The sequence below is a fragment of the Apteryx mantelli genome, chromosome 2 (genome assembly GCF_036417845.1).
Source record: "Apteryx mantelli isolate bAptMan1 chromosome 2, bAptMan1.hap1, whole genome shotgun sequence".
In the NCBI taxonomy this organism is placed as follows: domain Eukaryota; kingdom Metazoa; phylum Chordata; class Aves; order Apterygiformes; family Apterygidae; genus Apteryx; species Apteryx mantelli.
In genome coordinates this window covers 90,057,657-90,077,963 of record NC_089979.1, presented here as the reverse complement: position 1 = coordinate 90,077,963, position 20,307 = coordinate 90,057,657, and the positions used below count along the sequence as shown (strand labels likewise).

General features: G+C 38.3%; 1 protein-coding gene across 1 annotated transcript in view; it reads right to left on the bottom strand.

Moving 5' to 3' along the window:
• Window positions 1-20,307, bottom strand: part of CTNND2 (catenin delta 2) — a 723,110-nt gene that overhangs the window by 580,237 nt on the left and 122,566 nt on the right. The window contains exon 2 of the mRNA XM_067291004.1: window positions 14,012-14,145. Within this exon, the coding sequence (XP_067147105.1) occupies window positions 14,012-14,145 (134 nt within the window). The remainder of the gene's footprint in view (window positions 1-14,011; window positions 14,146-20,307) is intronic.

Here is a 20,307-nt window from a genome sequence, read left to right as displayed (position 1 = left end):
AATTAAAGTACTAAATACTAAAATACCTTATTGTAATCCATTGTACTGTATCTAAAATACATTATTGTAACTATTACACTGTACTTCTCCTTCAGCTCGAGACAGCTGGCCAAACACCAGAAAATACCTTGCTGAATCCAAGGATTAGCCCAAGGAATAGTCTCCTGCAGACCTGATCATGCATTAAAGTGCTGACCACCCTCTGTCCCACCAAGACCAAGCAAAGACTGCCAGCTTCCTGCAGCAGCATGAATGGTCTCTCAGTTTCATTAATATCTTGCCCTCAGTTCTGATCTATTTACTTAAACCGATGATCAGGTAATGAGTTTTCCAACTGAAGGCGTAACTGGCTTGCTAGGAGCCTTCATTTTATGTGACCTAAGGTCCAAGTCACACGTGGAGATGCAAAGCTTCTGTCAATTAGTTCTGAACCCTCTGAGGGAAGGTTCAACCACCAGCATATAGGAAAATTTGCTACATTAAAGTGTGTAACATAGTATCTGTAGCTATTTTAGTCTTCTCCACATATTCATCTGATATAAGCAGCTGATGGACATAAGCACCCTGCCTGCCTTAAAGGACCAATGCTGCACTCTTCATGTATTTATACATGTAACCTATCTGAAATTTAGGGAAATGTTATTATTCCCATTTCAAAAAAGTAGGGAGATAAGAGATTGTTAGTAGAAATGATCAGTCATATAAAGTCTGAGAAAAAAAGGAAACCAAATCTAAATATGAGGCTATTTTTACACTTACCTTTACGCTTTTGTATTATTAATTTTAAGAATTGTTTTCTCCACATTTGTTATTCTCCATGTAAATATTAAGATCTGGTCAAGTTTGAGAAGTAAAGGTTTGGTCTCTAAAATCTGCTTAGAAAGTGAAATCTTTACCTTTATCTAAAAACAAAGGGCATCTCCAAGGGGGGGGGGGGAATCAAAACAAATTTGAAAAGCAAGTCTTATCAAAAGCTTCCAATTCCCTGTTCTGCATTAGCTAGTTTTCCCCTTCATCCATCAGTCCTGCCCAGGCTGTTGGCTGATTTACTACTTCATCCCTTTACCACTTAATACAAACACTGAAAATCAATGAGATTATTCTGCAATAATCAGCTAGTATCCTCAGTTTCTAATCTTGTAATTAGCTTTATGAAAAGAAACAAGCAAATTTAAAGGTGTTAAAAAATAAGTAACAAAACTGGTAGAATTTTTAACTCACACTATCCTCCCTTGCAAAATATAAGTTATCCACAGTATAGATACAAAGGTATAAATTACAGTTTGAGAATAACTGTGTACTATCATGGAATTATCACAGAATTATCAAACCATAGAAATTTTGGTTGGAGGTCATTTAGTCCAACTTCCCACTTGAAATATGACAATTCCCAACACTAGATGAGGATTTGTGTAGCTGACTCTTGAAAGGATGAAGCTTCCACAGCCTCTCTGGGTCACCTGCTCCAGTACTGTAGTAACTTCCTAACGAAAAAGCTTTCCTGTGTCCAGTCCGAAGTTTCCAAGCTGCAATATATGGCTATATTGTCCTTTGCTAAATTGTATGCAGCTGCTGAGAAAGGTTTGGCACCATCATCTTTGTCGCTCTGCTTGAAGTTATTGTGATTACTAACCTGTACTGATGCAGATGACTACCCTGCCCCAGGTGCAGAATTTTGCTCTGCTCTTTTTTAACCACGTGAGTTTTCCATTGGCTCAGTCCTCAAGTTTCTCAAGGTCTCAAAATTCTTTAAGGTTGAAGATCTATTTCAGCTTTCTAACCATAACCCTAATTTAATATCACTCACAAATTTGGTGAGAGCGCATTCTGTCCAAGTCTGTCATCCAAGTCATTGACGAATATATTGAATAGCATTAATACCAGAATCAGCCCCTGGGGTACTCCACTTATTACTTGCTGCTAGCTGTTAAAAGGTATTGATTACTATCATGTCAGTTCAGTAGTCCAGACAATTTTCAATCCACCCAATTCCCATTTATCCAGCCTATGCTTCCTCAGCTACTGACAATATTGACTACTGACTGTTGACAACAGTGTGGGAGAAGGTATCAAAAGTCTTAATAAAGTTCAAGGTATATCATATCAACCTCATTCACATTTTCAGTCTTTTCATCACAGAAGGCAATCAGATTAGTAAAGCATCAGCTGCACTTAAGAAATCTGGGATGACTGTTCCCATTTACCTTCTTCATGTGTCTAGAAATAGGTACTGAGAAGATGACTTCTGTGATCTTTCTAGGGATTTGCACTGACTGGCCTGTAGATTCCTGGATACTTCTCCTTATCTTTTTTAAAGAGATAGCCTCCTTCCAGTCCTCAGGGTCCTTCCTCATTTGCCATGATTTTTCACAGATGTTAGCTCCTTTACAATCACCTAGAAGTGCTCTTGTCACTCCTGGCATAGAGTATCAAGGAGCTGAATACATCCACCTTCTCTAAATAGTTTCTAACCTGTGGCTTCTACATGTCACCGTCCCTTTCCTGGAAACTAGAAAAAAAAGCATTGGAAACTTCTACCTTTTCTGTGTCGTTCATCATTAGATTGCTCCAGCATTCATCCCCGGACCCACATTTCTCTGAGTTTCCTTCTGCTACTAATCTACTTGCAGAATCCCTTCTTGGTATTCTACGCCCCTAATTAACTTCAGCTCCAAACAGGCTTTGACCCTTCTGATTTCATCAATTTACCTTCTCCAGAAATAATGGAGGAAAAATGGACAGTACTACATAAAGCACACTACACTAGAATCACACTCAAATTCTAGGTCAGTATATGCATAATGTTAGAAATCACATTCTATATTCTTCCAAAGAATGCTCTAGGCTTGTTTTTCACTATCATAAGGCCAAGTTCTGAAAAGTCTCAGGAGGCTTTGTGGAAAAAGAAACCAAAGCAGCTCGAGTTTTTCCCTACCACAAAAATAATTGAGATCCTGTAAAAAAAAAGAATACAGTTGTTCTTGATCTTTTTAATACACTTATTAAGCTGAATGGAATTGAACTGAGCTTTCTAGTACTATGCTCTTCAGTAATGAACAGAAATGTTTTGAAACTTGTCCAGTGTTTTATTATATGAGCCAATTAATCTTGAACTCAGGGGAAAAAAAGCCAATATTAGACCACTACTGCAAGGATATGTTGTCTCCATAATTAAATAATTCTCTCAAGCACATACTGAGAAAAGAAAGGTTAAGAATAAACATAGTCAACTAGGAAGGAGTATGTCAAGAATATTAAAACTAAAAGTCAGAATTATTTTAATTTCAGTAACTTCTGTATCTTTGTCAATATTCATACAATCCTTTTCAATGCTAACCTGAAGTTCCACACTTTTCTTAGGTCAGCCCATTCATTCCTCACTTAGCTTCATCACTGATGAGAGGAAAAACCTCTATACCCACTTATACCTTTTTTGGATTGAGCAGATGAGCGATCAGAAAGAAAACAACTGAAACGCATTCAAACTACGAAGTTCGACAAACTACGAAGTTCGACAAACTAACTAGAAAATTGAATAGAAGAGATACAAATTAATATACTTTTATTACGAGACTTTCCTTCTCTGTACACATACATGTGCACTGCTATGCTAAAAGGTGCCACTGACTGTCATCATGCATGTATGAACTACACAAACAGTACAGTTACAGCCACAATGTTCAGGTATATAACCAAGGCAAGATTCATGAAAAGACAATTTTTAAAAATATTCTACCAAATGAGCCAAAAATAATTAACAAGCTTTCATCATACAAGGTCTTCAAATCCATGAAAGCTTGTAATGAGGAGTAGCTGCTATTAGAGCAAATAAGGGTGAAAAATTTTAAAAGATAAATATTCAAGTTAGAACTGCAGAAAACCTTGCGTATCTTTTCCGGCTTTAAACACTGGCTACCTCTGCCTGCAATCTTGCATTTTAACTACAGACTAACAGCCTATCGTGTTAAAAAAAAAAAAAAAAAAAAGGACAACAAAAAATCATCATGGGACGTAAATTATGTATTATTCAAATTCACAAAAAGAAACCATAAAATAGCTCTTTGCATGACCATAGATGAACTGAGAGGGAGTGGATACAGCTGTCAACACAGGAAAAATCAGAAGCTAAATTGTGTGTGATGGGAAAAACAGAAAAGTGTAAGCTTCCCATGGATCTTTTTATGGATGAAAAGGGGAGGGAGAACATTGCTTTCTGTTCAGAGGAAACTGATGACAACCAGACAGACAGATTTCTTTTCATTCATTTGTTCCCAATGCATTCAAGAAAACACAGCTATGTATGGTCTTTATTAACTAGCAAAAGGCACCAAAAATATCTGGTAATGATAATTCTCTGTTTCTTACAGAAACAATCCAGTAAGGTTTTAAATACTGGATAATTTCTTGTGCCAGGTAAGGGAATATAGCTGCATATTACCCACACACCACTCCAGTAGAAAGTACTTTTTCATTCATATATATTTTTATACATTCACAGAATAAATGGTACTTCACTTTACAAAAGTAAATGACAAGTGCTTAATGGTCTTGTCATCAGCCTTTAAATATTTGCCTGTTACTGAAGAAGTAAGTTAAGGGTACTGATTTGAGTCATTAATTTAGCTTAACTCTTCAGCATTTAGGTAAGCATCACCATGGCATACGCTATCAATGAACTTTTATTTCTGCATCTGACAGTGAATTTGGCGTGTGCTAGAGTATAGCATCAGTAGTGCTGCCGGTTCAATATCAGCAAACAGGCACTGCGTCAAACCTCCATTTGAGTGGCTACCAATACCTCAACCATCACATTTATCACTGTCCATTTGCTATACTCCATCAGCTGGCCTCAGCATGAAAAACCTCTAAAGGAGATGCTGGTTTTGCATATAAGCTGTGGGGTGCTTACAGATCTTTACAGACTGTAGTGGGGAAAATCACTGTTATGTACACATTTTATGATGCCTTTCAATCCCACTATGCATCACAGTGGTCAGCCCATGCACACCATAACCATGCACACTGGCTAAAGGATTTAGAGGGAAAGGTATCCCACCACACGCTGTTGCCAGAGCTGCGGCTAGCTCCCTTCCTGCAGTCCTGACCATACAGAAAAAGCTATGAAAAAGCAACCTATCAAAAGCAAAAGCCTTTGCCCTGCCTGGTGACGTTCATCTAGCAGAGCAGTATCTTGGAGCTATACCAGGTGGCTGCCTCAAATCGTGGCAGGGACCAACCAAACACCTCAACATGGAGGCAAGATGAGAAAAAGTAGCCAAACAAAAAAAACTAATCCAAAGAATAATCTATTTTCATGGCACACATTACTGAAAACATATAGGCAAAAATAATCCAGTATCCTCTTATTTTCCGTAACTTGGAACAAGCAGAATAGCAAGCACTGCTTTGTGGAAAAAAAAAAAAAAAGAAGAAGAAGAAGAAGAAAAATTTGATAGTTTAATAAAAGTCCACTTTTCTCCTCCAAACGAAATTAGTATTCATGTGTTAATTCAGAATGACTGAATTCTAGAATGTCAAACTTTTCCATACATCAAGTCATTAAAAATAGATGTGGTTGACAGAGTAGGCAATAACTCCTGCCACTTTATCAAACCTAGCACAAACCTGAGAATTTCCAAGTGAATCTGCTGACTTAATATTAGGAATCAAGGCTATTTACAGTATCTGATGCAGTCACCCACCAGTGCTCTGCCAGCAAGAGCCTCAAGCAATGATGTGGACTGCCAATGTAGTGCACAAAGACAGGCCTGTAACTCCATTCAGGAAAGATAATGCTAAGAAGGAAACGAAGCCTCAGCTGCTCTGCCAAAGGAGCGCCAGGGATCCCATTGTAACACCTGAAGCACAGATATCCTTCAGTAAATAACTATACACTAAAAACATAAAGGGGATGTTACTATGACATGTTGCTATGCTGGAATCAGACAGAGGGTGAAAAACAGTTTCAAAGCAGCCTACAGCGCAATTCCTAAATATATCTGTTTACATCTTTTTACATCAGGATTCTGAAACAGTCATCAGGACTATGAAAGACAGAGAAGCTAACCCATAAAAAAGAGTCAGGAAGGTTTTCCATGCTGCTTTTTTCCCCACTGAGAATTTTTGTTGAAAAATACTTGACAATGTGAACGGAAACTAAAAGGCTTCCTAGCTGAAGAGGCTGGTAATGGTATACAGAAGGCTTGCTTTACATCTCAGTTATGCAGCCAGGCACATAATTGCCCCCTGCTACTGTGAGGATGGAGGGGTAATTGCAACCAAGGGGTAACGCCGCAATGTGAATCGCAGGTTAGAGTGACAGAATACAACATCATCCAGCAAAATGCCATCCCAGATTAATCAGAGTATTTTATTAAAGGGCACTAGATACCTGAGGAAGAAAAGACATGTACTAATTATGCAAAAGAGATGGAACTGACTGAAAAATGTAAAGAATAATGTTTTATAAGGACTCGGGAAAAAATAGAAGTGGCAACTGAAGGGAGAAAGATGAAATTTGAGTAGTATGGCTCATGTCTTGAAACAGCTAAGGGACTAGACTGCAAGCAGATACTTGCTGTGTGACTATCCAGATAGAAGAAATTGAGCAAATACTAATGGAAATAGAAATGCTGCTTTGCATGCTGTCAACTAGATAACCAGGGGAGGTTTTTCGCTTATAAAAGCTGGTGTCATAGCATATTAATATCCAAACACGTAAATTTCTGCACAGGAAAAAACAAAACTTCATACCACCACATGTAAGATAACGGGCCAAAGGCCTGCAACTGATTAAAGGACCCCCCCCCCGGCACACAGCATGGGGGAAGGCTCCCAGGCACTGAGCAGAGGCGCCACGGCCGCAGGGCTCAGGGGCGAAGAGAAGTGATTGAGCGCAGCTGGTGCAAAGGAAACCCAACAAAGCCCAGAAGATGAGAGCTGCAGGCTGGAGCTGGCTTCAACATGCACACTCCATCCTGGCAACTGGGGATGCCCAGTGTCATCACCCTGAGCATACTCCAGAGACCAGTAATGAGACTCACTTTTATATTGTGGTTCAACTGCATACTGCGATTCCTATAATCTGCTAAAATCGCAATGTTAATGCAAATGAAGTGCATTGCTGTATCACTATGCTAAATCAAAGTCCTCTGCAAATAAGTGCAAAGACCTTCAAATTAATTAAACCTTGCATTCAACATTAAGGCCTCCACACAAGGAATGCCTGAAAGGACCTGGCCAAAGAGCGCTGGCCTCTGACAAGGTTTCAGCAACAAAAAAGATAGCATTTTAGAAGAGAGATTGCAAAATTTAAGTAGCTATAATCTCATCGCACATATCCATTCAAGAATAAGTAAAATTCCCCCCAAAAATCTTTTTTAAAAAAGGAGAAAAAACTCTTTAGTCCTTAGGACTTGGATTGGCTGTTTGCATTAAAAAAAAAGAAAAAAAGAAAAAAAGAAAAAAGTACTGTATATACAAAGAGTAGGAAGGAAACCATGCAAAAACAGTGTGAAGCCACTGGGTAGGTTATACATGTAAATGTAAAGCACCAATGCAGCCTCCCTCCAAAACAGAGTGAGTGGATCTTCTACCAAATTGCAACATTAACCTTGAGGGAGAGAATTTATGAATTAACCCATTTATTTGTCTAGAACTTTATAAAGAATCTTCACAGCTTTTTTTTAAAGGTTAATGTCTTTTGTGGGCATTTTATTCTGTCACACTGGAAAGATTCTTATTAGAGGAAACAATAGAATAATTTTCTGTCACCAGAAATTTGACAGAGAAATATTTTTTTTCCACAAACGAGGAAGAAAAAGGGAAGTACATATACTACATTGTTAAAATGAGTTTATCACATGTTTCTAAACTCTCCTAATACTATCATTACTACATGAAGTCATAACCAAAGTTAAGATTACTGGGAGGTAATGAATCTTAATTTCCAGGTTTAGATTTATTTTAAGTTTAAATTTACCTTAATGTTTACCTTAGCAGACTTGTAATGTATTTTATCAAAGTGTAACATGCATAGCATTAAACTGCCTCTTAAATATTTTTTTCTTGGAATACAAAAGATTTAAATAACCCACAGAAAGATACAGTTCCATTTAGCAGTAAATACATCAGGAGTGGAAAATGACATCTTGTGAGAAAACACACAGAACCAGATGGAAAAACACAATAGAAGAATTCAAGTTTCCAAAAGGACATAAAAGGAAAAGAAGTGCTAAAACAATGAAGAAAATTAAATCTCCTTCAAAAATTCCTTTCAAAAATAAAGCTGCAAAATAAAGCTGCACCCGCAGAAGTACTGGCAAAGCAAGTTAAAGGAGAAAGGTCACTGTTGCATCTGGGAAGTGCTTTTATTGCTTGTTTCTGTCATTTCCAGAGAAGAGAAGACAGAAGTAAAAATAATCACTAACTGAAATGTTCACAGTTAGTCTTTTAACAGCACTTGTTTTTTCCCTCCTTAGAAGAGGTACACCATTTCTGAATGCAATGGGACTCAGCAACCTTTATACATTTTCTGTGCAAACAGAAATTACTATTAATGAACACAGGAATGGAAGGAAAAAAATACTGAAAATAGGTAAGTCAGCTAAGTAAGAGGAATACCAAGAATATAGAAATGTGCCTTTGAGCATTTTCAGACAAGTAAGTGGGGCCGGGGTGGGGAAGGCACACTGCAAACCTCTGCTCCCCTGCACCTTTACATAGGGATGTTACCTTGGACTTCCTGAATCCTTGCAAATACCACAAAAAGCAGGTAACTCAGCCCATGGTGCGAAGTATATTTTTACAGCAGCAGTGCTAAGCAGCCCTACCCTTGAAAACAAGTTGGCAAACTGATCCAGCACCCCTCCCTTAAAAAAGAAAGCCAAACACAACCTCCCAAAGCCACTTTCTTATCATTTTGGAGGGTTATTTTGCCATCAGTCAGCTCCCCAGTCACATTCACCACTCGGCTGCCGAAGCCCGCATGTTAGTCAGTACGGCAGAGGGAGCTGCATCAGCGCAGGAACGAGCACAATTTCATTAGCCATTCCTAACTATTTTAATTCAGCTCCTCTTAAGGACCTAAATTAAGGTAAGATTGAGAATGTATTCTGGTAAGCTGATCAAAAAGACTTGGTTTAGACAGGAAAATATCTCAGATTAAAAAATAAATGATACCAAAGGAGGAGGGAGGAAGAAGCAGGGAGGGAGAGAGAGGGAGGGAGAAGGAGGGGGAGAGATAAGCAATGTTAAAATGTTACAAATTTAATATATTAAAATTCAAATTTGGAGATCAATGTTATTACTTTTTTAGGGTATCTATATTTCATGTTTGAAATTCTTCCACTAATGGCAACAGATGTCCCTTCAACAGCTGAGGCAGGAGTGCTTGTGGGGCAACAAAAGTGTTCATATCCTGGCTGCATGATAGCAAAAGATATTGCGCCTTCCTTTACAATGCCCTCTAATAGGGCTTTCCATTAGGATTAGACTAAGACATCAGCAAGCAGCATTCTACCTAACTTCCCTGAAATTCTTGGCTTTGAATTACTGATTTTTCAACACTACTCTATATCAAGACAGCATAATATTTAATTTTGTTCTGATACTTAGCATCTTCTTCACTCTCTTCAAAGATGGTTTTGCTGGGAGGTTGTATTCCCTCCATACTCTTCTATCACACTAAATTGTTACAGAAGCCTTTCTGCTCCTAGTTCATTTCAGACAGTCCCAAATATTATTACATATTTTGGATTATCACCACATCCTTCTTTCAGGGAAGTAATTGTTTTTTCTTCATGCTGTGTTTACTGCGGCTATGGTGTCTTTGGCACCACTTACAGTATACCAGGTTCTGAAGAAAAACTGCTTGTCTAGTCTCCTGTAATCTGCCATTTCCCTAGAAGCACAACACTGAATACAGTCGTGGCTCCTCCAAAAAAACTACATGAAACCAGACCCAGACTAAATCAAGAACTCCAGAATCCTATACAGCAGGGCATATAACAAGGGTATGAAGTGATTTCCTTCTTCACCAGCCCTGTGATGACTCTCTTCAAAACTTCTCTGCTTAATGCCCACTTTCTAGCAGTGGGAATCAAACATCTCAAAAGCATTCCCATTAACTTGAGGAGGTATTTGGGAAGCACTAATTGTACTCATAAAGCTCACATTCATACCTGAATAATAATATGTTGGTCCATCCAGCAACTTAGAAGTACAGTATCTGTTGCATTTATACTTGTGGCATTCAAAATATATCATGCAGCCAAGTCTACTTCCTGTTATACTGTATTAATATCTAAAAATCAATATATTAATGAAAAAAGATGACAAAAAGGAAGGGGAATCTCTGTCTGGAATATCTTAAAATCTCATTGGAAACAAGAGAGTTCTATAATTAAGGAAGTGAATATATTCACATACTACTGAGAGAGACAATGAAAAAACTTAAATAGATATTGATGAAATATAACTATCTTGGGTCCAAAAGTGAACTGCTAAAACTTTTAGAGGCAAAGATAGATCCTGATGTTTGAAGAAAAGCAAGATATGGATTTATTTTAATTGAATCTATATAGAAAAGCCACAGAATACTTAAGGTTATTATAGAAATTATTGGTTCCTATAAGTGAACAGTGAGATTTTATACTGGCGAATATCATACATTACAGTAGGGCATTCAATTTAATAGGGGAAACAGTTGTGAAAGTCATTCTGTGATCAGATTTGGGGCTCGCTACTTGGACAACTGTATGAAATGCTGTGACCTGTGTTCATTGGTCACACTAGATGATTTAATTGCCTGTTCTGGCCTCAAAACCTTGATTCTAAAGCACTTGATTCTGACTGTCTGAAAAAATCCCCAGCTTTCATTTTCACCAAAGTGACCTGCCCTCTTGATGAGAACAGCTTGGAAATACCTAAGCCAAAGCTCACTGCCTAGCACCTCATGATTTCTTAGACGTATGAAGACCCATGCGTCACGTCCAGCAGTGCTTTCTGACCTTGAGAAAGAAGCAAGGGACCAAACCTGGATTCATATTCCCAGATTCATAACTTCTTTCCAGTTGCACCCCAAAAGTCTGAAACCTGACTGTAACTCTGTATACTTGTCCAGGGGAAAAACACGAATGAAATGGCTTACACATTAAAGCAAGGAGTTTGGGATTTGAATTTCTTAGGTATCTCTAACCCCTCAACAACAAAATACTTAATTTCTGTTTCTATTTTTATCAGAAATCCCAACCTTGAAAAGCACATGGCTAAATCTTCTGATCCAGTCATGACCACCATTTATTCCATTTAGCATACTGAGCAAAATTCTTGACACACAAATATTTTTAGACCCAATAACTCTTTTCCTCAAAATAAAATAGCACATGGATATGTGTTCTTCAAATTAAGCACAGCAAAGTTTAAGATTTTATGAATAAATCACTTATGCTTCACGTAGGAAGTTTAACTAAAGCAGATAAATATAATATTTATAAATTCTTCGGTGGCCTTTTTTCACATATCCTGCCCTCTTCAAAGACTGGAAACACCTACTACAGTCATGAGTGCTATAAAGCCTGCAGTTTACTTCGCTGCAGTCATCCAAAGATACTGTTTTAGATATTTCAAGAGAAAACAGACTATAAATTTGCCACAAGTGTTCCAAGAGAATTAAAAGAAGCAATGCAACTTTTTTAAAGTTAAGAATCAGCTACAGACAAAGACAAGTATGTAACATATTTGATTCATCCAAATATACCTTAATTATGAACTTGATCACCTTTTTTTTTGTTAACAGTATTTTTGCCTAATTGTGTTCATATTTCTAAAACTCCAGGCATATTTTTGGCTAAAGCCAAAAGTGACATTAAGCAAAATCACTTACCAGGCAGTAAAGTTATTCATTTTTTCTTTCTAAGAGCAGACACTACCTACCTAAACATTCAGATAGTTAGCAACCTCCTTTATCTATTCCCCTAATGCACAATTAGTGTAAAGCATTTCATCTGCTTGAAGAATGGAAATGGTGGGTTTTCCTAGAATTCTTCCAAAAACAAACTAAATAATGCAAGCCTGGCAAAACACAAAATATTGTGGGGAATAGAAAAAGCCCTAAAGCAGCTTTTTCTTTCAAAACGTAACTATAAAATAATAAAACAAATAATATTGGAGTCACATGGCTTTTGCAGTAGTGAGTGTGGCTGAACATAAGTGTTTGCCATTAAGCCCAATTTACTGAAGTCACTATATATTCTCAGGAATTCATTGGGATCCAAAATTCATTCACAATTACCAGTTTAGTACAGTGTTCCAGCTCCAAGAGAGACCTGACTACAGATCATCTGTCAAAATAGAGGTTTACTTAACAGAACACCTGTGAAATTTGGGTACCTAGTACCACAGTGATCCAACAGATTACCTTGTTAGTCAGCAATACCTTAGGTTAGCTGGCTAGGCTATTCTTCGTGATAAGGGATTGCAGAGTTCCTTTCTTGCAGGCTCCGGTTTGCTGTAATTCATGGGCATCAAAATAACTTTGCTAATATTTTTTCCACTTAAAATTCTTTTGGCTAGTGTGTTCAGCACTGATTCCCTTTAGCTCTCAATTCACTGATTGATTTTTTTTTCCAGTTACAAAATATATAACCAGGCATAAACTAGCAATATAATCCCAAAATTCAATGACAGAAAAGAACTTCTTACTATTCAATACCGTTTCACATTCTACCAGAAAGACACAACATATCTTCTACCTACGTAATTTTGCTGTAAATTTTTTCATCATCAGAGAGTCAACGGCTAAGGCAGGAATTTTTCTTTGTAATATTGTAGAAACATAGGCTGAAACTCTGGTTTAAGTCTGGATAATGGTACATGCCCAAGTAATGCTATTGGCTGAAAGAAAATATTTATACACACATATAAACCATGGGTAATTCTAATATAATGATCTAATATAAATCCTAAGACAAAGCTCCACATTACAACCTGTCTTTCTTGCTATTGTCTTTACAGAAGCAGGAAACATGATCAACCTCTAACAGCCAAAAGTGGACACTGGTATATATCAAAACCAAAAAATCAAGGAAAAAGGCATGGTATTTTATAAAAGCTCAATGACTCAACCAGCTAATAATCCAATGGTGTTAGAAATCATAAGCTGAGTTCATGCACTAAATTTTACCAAAGAAGCAATGAATGACTTAGGCAGAGAAACATAAATATTCTATAATGGAGAGAACCAACCTGGATAGCTATAGCAAGGAGAAAGCTGATTAAGAATACCCATCTTTTAACATCACTGTTTTCGATACCTGTTGATGCTGGTGAGCCAAATGAGGTGGTGCAGGAGATCAGATGTTTTCATGAACTGGAATATTAACCATCGCCTGATGTACAAAGAGGCACTAAGCAAAATCTCACTCGTCCCACCAAAATTTACATAAAATGTCCAAATCTCTCTTATTAGAATTAAGCAGAGTCACACAAACAGTCATTTTTGCTTCAGAGATTTCTAATACTTTCACTATTAACTATCCAAAACCTCTAAAGCCTCTGTCCGTACCCATTTTTAGCCTAAATTAATTTAATGTCAAATTGTATGCAATTAAAATAAAAACAAATATGAGTTAAATTTTAAAATATTAGGATTCTTCTAAATTCTTTTAAGTAAAAAGTCAGGAATGGCATATCTTCTCTAAGGCTGATTATTTGTCTGCAGTGCTTATATGCCATGCTTTTACACTGTAACTCCACATGAATATTACCAACAAGAAAAGGAGAGATCTTCCAAAATCACTGCCCACAGTAAAAGGTGGAGAATAGAATGAATAGTTCAATGATTATATTCAATTTGTGATAGGACAGTGAAGAAATATTTTAGATTTTTTGTAACATGTATTTTTTAATTCTTTTTTAAAATGAAATTATTCGGATACCATCTATGAAACCTTAGTAAAAAACATTAAATCATATTATCATCTTCTAACATGCAGATGCGGCACTTGCATACCTGTTCTTTAACTGAAGCGAGAATTGCAGAGGTCGTCTCCGTTTCAGAGCCATCGCCATTGGATGTGTTCAACACAGGACTAAGGGAACTTGTTTTATCAGAAGATGAGGGCTGGTCTGGAACAGGCATAGCTTCTGCAGTTTACAGGAAAACAAAACAATTCTTTTGTTATTACAAATCTGGTATGTATCAGAAATCATATGCATGTAAGAATAATGTTACTTTAAGGAGAGCATAGAAGAACTTGCATGCTTCAGGTGGGTAATATAGAAGTAATTAATTCATCACTTTTTAAACTACTAAGTTGATTTAAAATTAATTTCTAAAACAAAATATTAAATGATCTCCCAGTTTTACTCCAAAATATTTACCACAGCACATTTGGAGAGGATTCGAATCATATACAGCTGTGGGGTTTTTTTTAATACTATTCCAGTGGCAGCATCCAACATGAAATTACAATATCATGAAAGAAATGAATCATGAAATGCTTTGCAAACAGAGAACCAATAAAAAATACATGAGAGAAATATAAACCTTCAAGTACTGATTTTCTAACTTGAATGGTTATTTAATATATATTGCATTTTAAGCTAGGTAACTTACTCTGCCTAACTTTCTCCTAGTCTAGAAGGTGACTGAGGTAGCATTTTATGATAGAGTTTTTGGAAAAAGGGAAGAGGGAAAAAGGGAAGAGGGAAAAAGGGAAGAGGGAAAAAGGGAAGAGGGAAAAAGGGAAGAGGGAAAAAGGGAAGAGGGAAAAAGGGAAGAGGGAAAAAGAACAGCACAGAAGTCATTATGCTAGTTTTGAGACCTGTTTCAAAAAAAAGAAAAAAAAAAGATTCTTAGAGCTTACTGCTATTTCTAATATTCGTTTTCCGAGAGGAAGGTGGTGATGGTGATTATGGAAAGGTATATCTTTCTGAAGGCTAAGCTATAGTATAGTATCTCTGCAATAAATGCTGTTACAGACACATCTCGGCAAGCAAGTCAAGCCACTTTCCAGAACTGAATTAGCACCGAGGCAGCTTGCGTGGTTATATGCAGGCAGGGTAAGATCACATTCACGTGGGAGCTGGCCAAATGTATTTATTTTGTGGAGCGGATCAGGCCCACAGGCTGCCAGCTGGACACCCTTCCTAAAGAGCAGCAGGGATATCCAGAGCGGTGCCATCAGAGGGGTTGCGGGGCACAGCACTTGCCGTTTGCCTCCATGGCATGTGTCCTGCCTTGGCTCCATTCTCCTTTCCAAACCCCAGGTCTTCATAAAATAAAGCTTTTTCCGGAAGAAATAAGAAGTCTGAAAAGCGGAGCTGGGTAAAAGTGACTTACAATTTTCAGTGCACAGTGTAAACATTTGTGCACCAGCTTACCATGGAAACTAGGGCTCTAAAAATAAGGGAAGATGGCAATCTATAAAGGTTTGGCTCTGTAGCCTCAGTGCTGCCTGCAAAGGCTCATTCAGGCCAGCTGGGCCGTCTTCTCCAAAAGCTTCCTGAAGCTCAGGGCACTGGCATGCATGCAATGTTAAAAACATGAAAAATATGAATTATTCATAAAATATTTTCAGTCATTTCACTTAAGAGAAATCTCCCTAAATCTCAGTCTGAATTAGTATATAAATTGAAGGATTATATAGCATAATATATTGAAGGATTATTGTATAGCATAATACATTATTTCTAATTAAAACAGCTGCATATTTTCATGATTGCCTTTTAGTACGCAAATCACTAAATGTGGTAAATACCGAATCCTTAGCTCTGGTAATGTCCTTGCTTGAGATGCATACACAACCTGAAGTTAACACTTGAAAATCCAGATGATATACCTGTCTCCTCCTACCACAAGTACAGCATGTAAAACTTCCGTATGATTCCAATACATCAATTTAAAATGACTTTTGAATTACATTTTCTTATTCAGTGCCACAAACACCAACTCCTATTATGACAAGTTACCTATTTTCTGCAATGTAGCATATAATTAAACACAGTTAGCAGAAAACATTATTCTCTGTAAAGTACCACATGAAACGTGCACACATAAGTACCTTACCTTCAATCAGATCTAATTTTCTTATGTTTTTTTTTTTCTTGCTAAATTATTAATTGCGTCTTAACAGGAAACAAAGCCATTTTCCTTCTGCTGTTGCAATTTTCCCCCCCAAAATATAAATGGCCTAATAGCTCATTTTGTAGAGCTGTATTTCTGCATAAAACACTGGATTGCATTGCTCCTGCTATCTATCCCACATCCTGAAGCCTGGCTGAAAATTGCGCACAGGAAAGAGAGAGACCGCCAGGATTCAGCAAGAAAGAAAGGCTACGTCAAAAGGGCCTGTCACCCTTGCAGCCACTCATTCAGGGGCAGCGGGGGGCCCAAACGCTTCCCTCTGCTCCCGCAGCTCACCCGGGAGACACGTGGAGCTCCACAGCGCGGGCAAAGAATTGCCTGCCCATAACCACCCCGGCGCAGGAAGAGGCACTAAAACTGTGAAAGCGGCGCCCGCTAAGTAGCTTCGGAAGCACTGGCTGAGAGCAGCTCCCCTGCTGCAAGCTTATTTTTCTCTCCGGTTTTGAGGCAGCTTCCCAGAAAGCAGCCTTTGCGTGCCCACCCTGGCCGCTCAGGCTGTCCGGCCGCCAGCAGGGGAATGTCACGCAACCGACCCTTCCCAAAACGCTGCTTGGAAGAAGTAAAACTCAGCGAACTAAACAAGACTAAAGGCCAAAACCTCCTTGGTCCTGCTCCCAGCTATTGGAAATTGTCATTTTATGCGCGTTTAAATTTTCCTCTTCATTTGATGAATTAGGAGCCATTATCTCCTGCCTGTCCTCCTCCAGCCGCCCCAGCTGCCCAACACAGCGTGCTGCTACTGCATGTTTCCAGGATTTTTGGTTTTACATATAAAACTTAAAAAAATAATAAGCCAACAGGCATGCTGCATATTCTGTTTCTCTAGAAACAGAGAAAATCACAAGAAATGTTGCTGATGTTAAAAATACTATTTTGTGCACTTACTACAATATGCAAGTCTTATGCAAATGATGAAATAACTGGGTTTCTTCTGGACATAGAATACCATTTCTAACATCTATCTCATTAGTTCAGCTTATCCCTACAGTCATTAGGAGGAAAAAGATTGCAGCCAATTGCATTTAATAAGCTAATGACACTGAATTTACAGCGTGACAAAATTTGGCTGAGCTTTTACCATTATACATTTTAATGTTTTTGCATTATACAAAATCATATGAAAAATATAATATGGAAAGAAAACACAGAATGAACTTTCAAAACCAATGGAGATGCTACTGTACTGAAGGTAGTTATATTCAAAAAATCATACCTGAATCAACAATAGTGTTTTGACAGCAAGCACGACTAGAGCAAAGGCTTATATTTGTGCTAGTACACCTGATCAGATGCGGTATATATTTTATTTTAGCTTGGCCTTCAGTACATGAAATCAGCCATTCTCAGTTTTTAGTAGGACTTAAACTGCTAGCAGTGTAGGGTTACAGAAAATAGGGCTAAAAAGGGCCTCCAAATCATGTAGACCACTATCAATCTCCTTGGCAAGGTAGGATTTTTTTCCGCCTAAATCGGTTTGGATATGTAATACATATAACCACTTCTTAAAAACATCTCTCGCTGAAACCTCCTGCAGCCTCCTCACTCAACCTATTCCTCTGTTCCCTAGCCTTACTGGTAGGGAGCTTATTTTGGCGTCTAATATCAGGGTTTCCCAGTGCAATTTAAGTTGTGTTTCCTGTAGCATCTAGCACAGACAAAAAAATCAAATAATTTCACTCCTCTTCAAAAAAACTTTAGCATATATGACGACTACTGCCCCTGTCCTTCTGCTCTGGGTTCTCTTTACTATCAAAGCTACCCCTATTCTTGACATCTCCCCTCATAAATCAGGCTAGCTGATAAACTCTTAACTCACATGCAAGTGAGAACAGCAGTAAAAAAACAAAACGAAAATCAGCTCAAGTGTGGACATGGAAAATCTGTAAGAAGCTGAACAGGATACTAGATAGTGGAGTAACCAGAACACAAAGTAAATCTGCTGTATTCAATTTGCACAACAGCAACGAGATTCGTAGCAGCGTCATGAAAACACAAATGAGGTTGTGTAAGGCAGGGCATATACATGCTCCTGAGAGAATGGAAGTTAAACCTTAGAAGATCACGGACAGACGAAGAGGAAAAGTATTACCAGCCATTTGGGAACGTACTAGGAAGTCGGACATAAATCATTCATAGATTCCCATACTTAATATCACTAGCAAAACTGTCTTTGGAGTTTAGCCTTTTTTTTTTTTTTTTTTGGTAGCTGTTGTAGGAACATCTCAAAATTTTACCTCACAAACCCACCACCCCCAAAATGGCTTTGTCTTTAACAATAGAGACAAGAAAAATAGGCCGTGATCTTATATGTGTGCACTGGTTATTTTAACACCACACCTTCCCAACACCTTGGGCAATACATTGCTCCTCACTCCCTACCTGTGATGGCTCTGTAACCCTTAAGCACCCGCCAGGCATCAATCAGTGTCACTCCACACAGTAACTGCTTTCAAACAAAAACTGTTAGATGCTTATTACTTTTTTAGACCTTTACCACTTTGTCAAATTCAGTTAAAATAGGCCAGCAGATCTAAAAATTATTAAAAGTCAAGCAGAAAGGCATTTCATAAACCTGATTTCTTGGGAAAGGGGGTTAAAAGCCACCTTTGTTATATTGATTACTTATCAAAAACATCAAAGCTGACCTGAGTCCTACTCGAAACATTACTCCTGAGATAAACAGGACTGAGAGAGTCAGTGGGTCAGTTCTTGGGTCAAAGATAAGTAGAAGATAACTCTTTCTGAGACAGTTAAAACCCACCTGTCTCTGGCAGTTTAGATGCAGGTATCTACACCTTCCCTGGTTCAGGGCCCTTCCTGGCAGAAAGGCTCCCAATTGCTCGCCAGCACAGACAGTACGCTCTATCAAGACTTTCAGAAATGCCCCAAAACTATCACTACGCACGATTCACAGAATTCCAATGAAAAACCTATTCCCAGACAAACATTTTTGAGATACCTGAACTTAAGCATTTGTGGCAGCCTGGCAGGCCCGGGGGGCCTCATGGATAGCAGTCAGTGATGGTTTGGGGTGCCCACGGCCTGAGGCACCCCACGCAGAGCTGGGTGGGAATGTGGCGAGAAGAAACGAGGTGGCACTGCAGACACCCTCAACTCTGGTAGGACACGGGGAAAAGTAGTGATAAAGAAGTAAAACAAGGGCATTGTAGGGAATCATGAAACCTGACCAGATAAAAAGACAATTTGGCTTGTCATTGGTTTAAACTGCTACTTTTAGGGGTGACAACAAGGGAACTATGAAAGATTAATGCCATCCTATACAGTGTGGATCCTGCTCCAGGCAGCTGGACTGCCCCCAGGACCCTCACCTGGTTAGACGGGGGATGCCCACACCGCAATTCCTCCGTGACCAATGGGACAGCGAGGGTTTGGAATCACTCTGACAGCAGCTCTGTTGCAAACCCAAAGCTTGCATAGAACTGTATTTTAGTGCTCACCTATAGCCAATTGGGCTGAAAGATTGCAATGGGGAGTGATCAATAAATACTTCTAATTGACAGCGGCACTGCACCTGGAGTGCTTGCTCTTTTACAGTTCCCCTTAAGCTAGTGAGCATCCGGAAGTATCCCAGGCACGGCGCCATCCTGGGAGCAATACCACAGCATTATAACGGCCTAAGTCACTGAGCACCTGCCCACCAGGAACAATGAGACTGCAGTATTTTCATTTTTCTAGTTAAGAAGTTTAAGAAAAAAAAAAAAAAAGACAGCAGAATGCTGGATTATTTCAAGATAGCATTTTCCACACCACAGGTAGTTCAAAGTAATTGCACTTACTCAAGAGACTTGCTGATTTTCACTTTTAAACTGAAATTTTATTTCTGTTATAAGCTCCTAAAGCTTCAAGTGAGGTAGCATCCAACTACATCACAGCCATTAAATTGATTAGTTAGTCATCATTATGCTAATATTATTGACCTAACATAGCTGTTCTTGGCTTTCCATTCTGTAAACCTAAGCCAAATGGAACTGTATTCACTCTTTGGTCTCCACATTTTCTATCAGTATGTTGTATATGAATAATGAGCCATGAGTAAATGTACACATAATTCTGAAAGAAAATTGATAATAAATAGTTAAAATGCACAATACTCATATTTCAGGTGCACCTATCTCTATGCACTGGCACATGTACACATG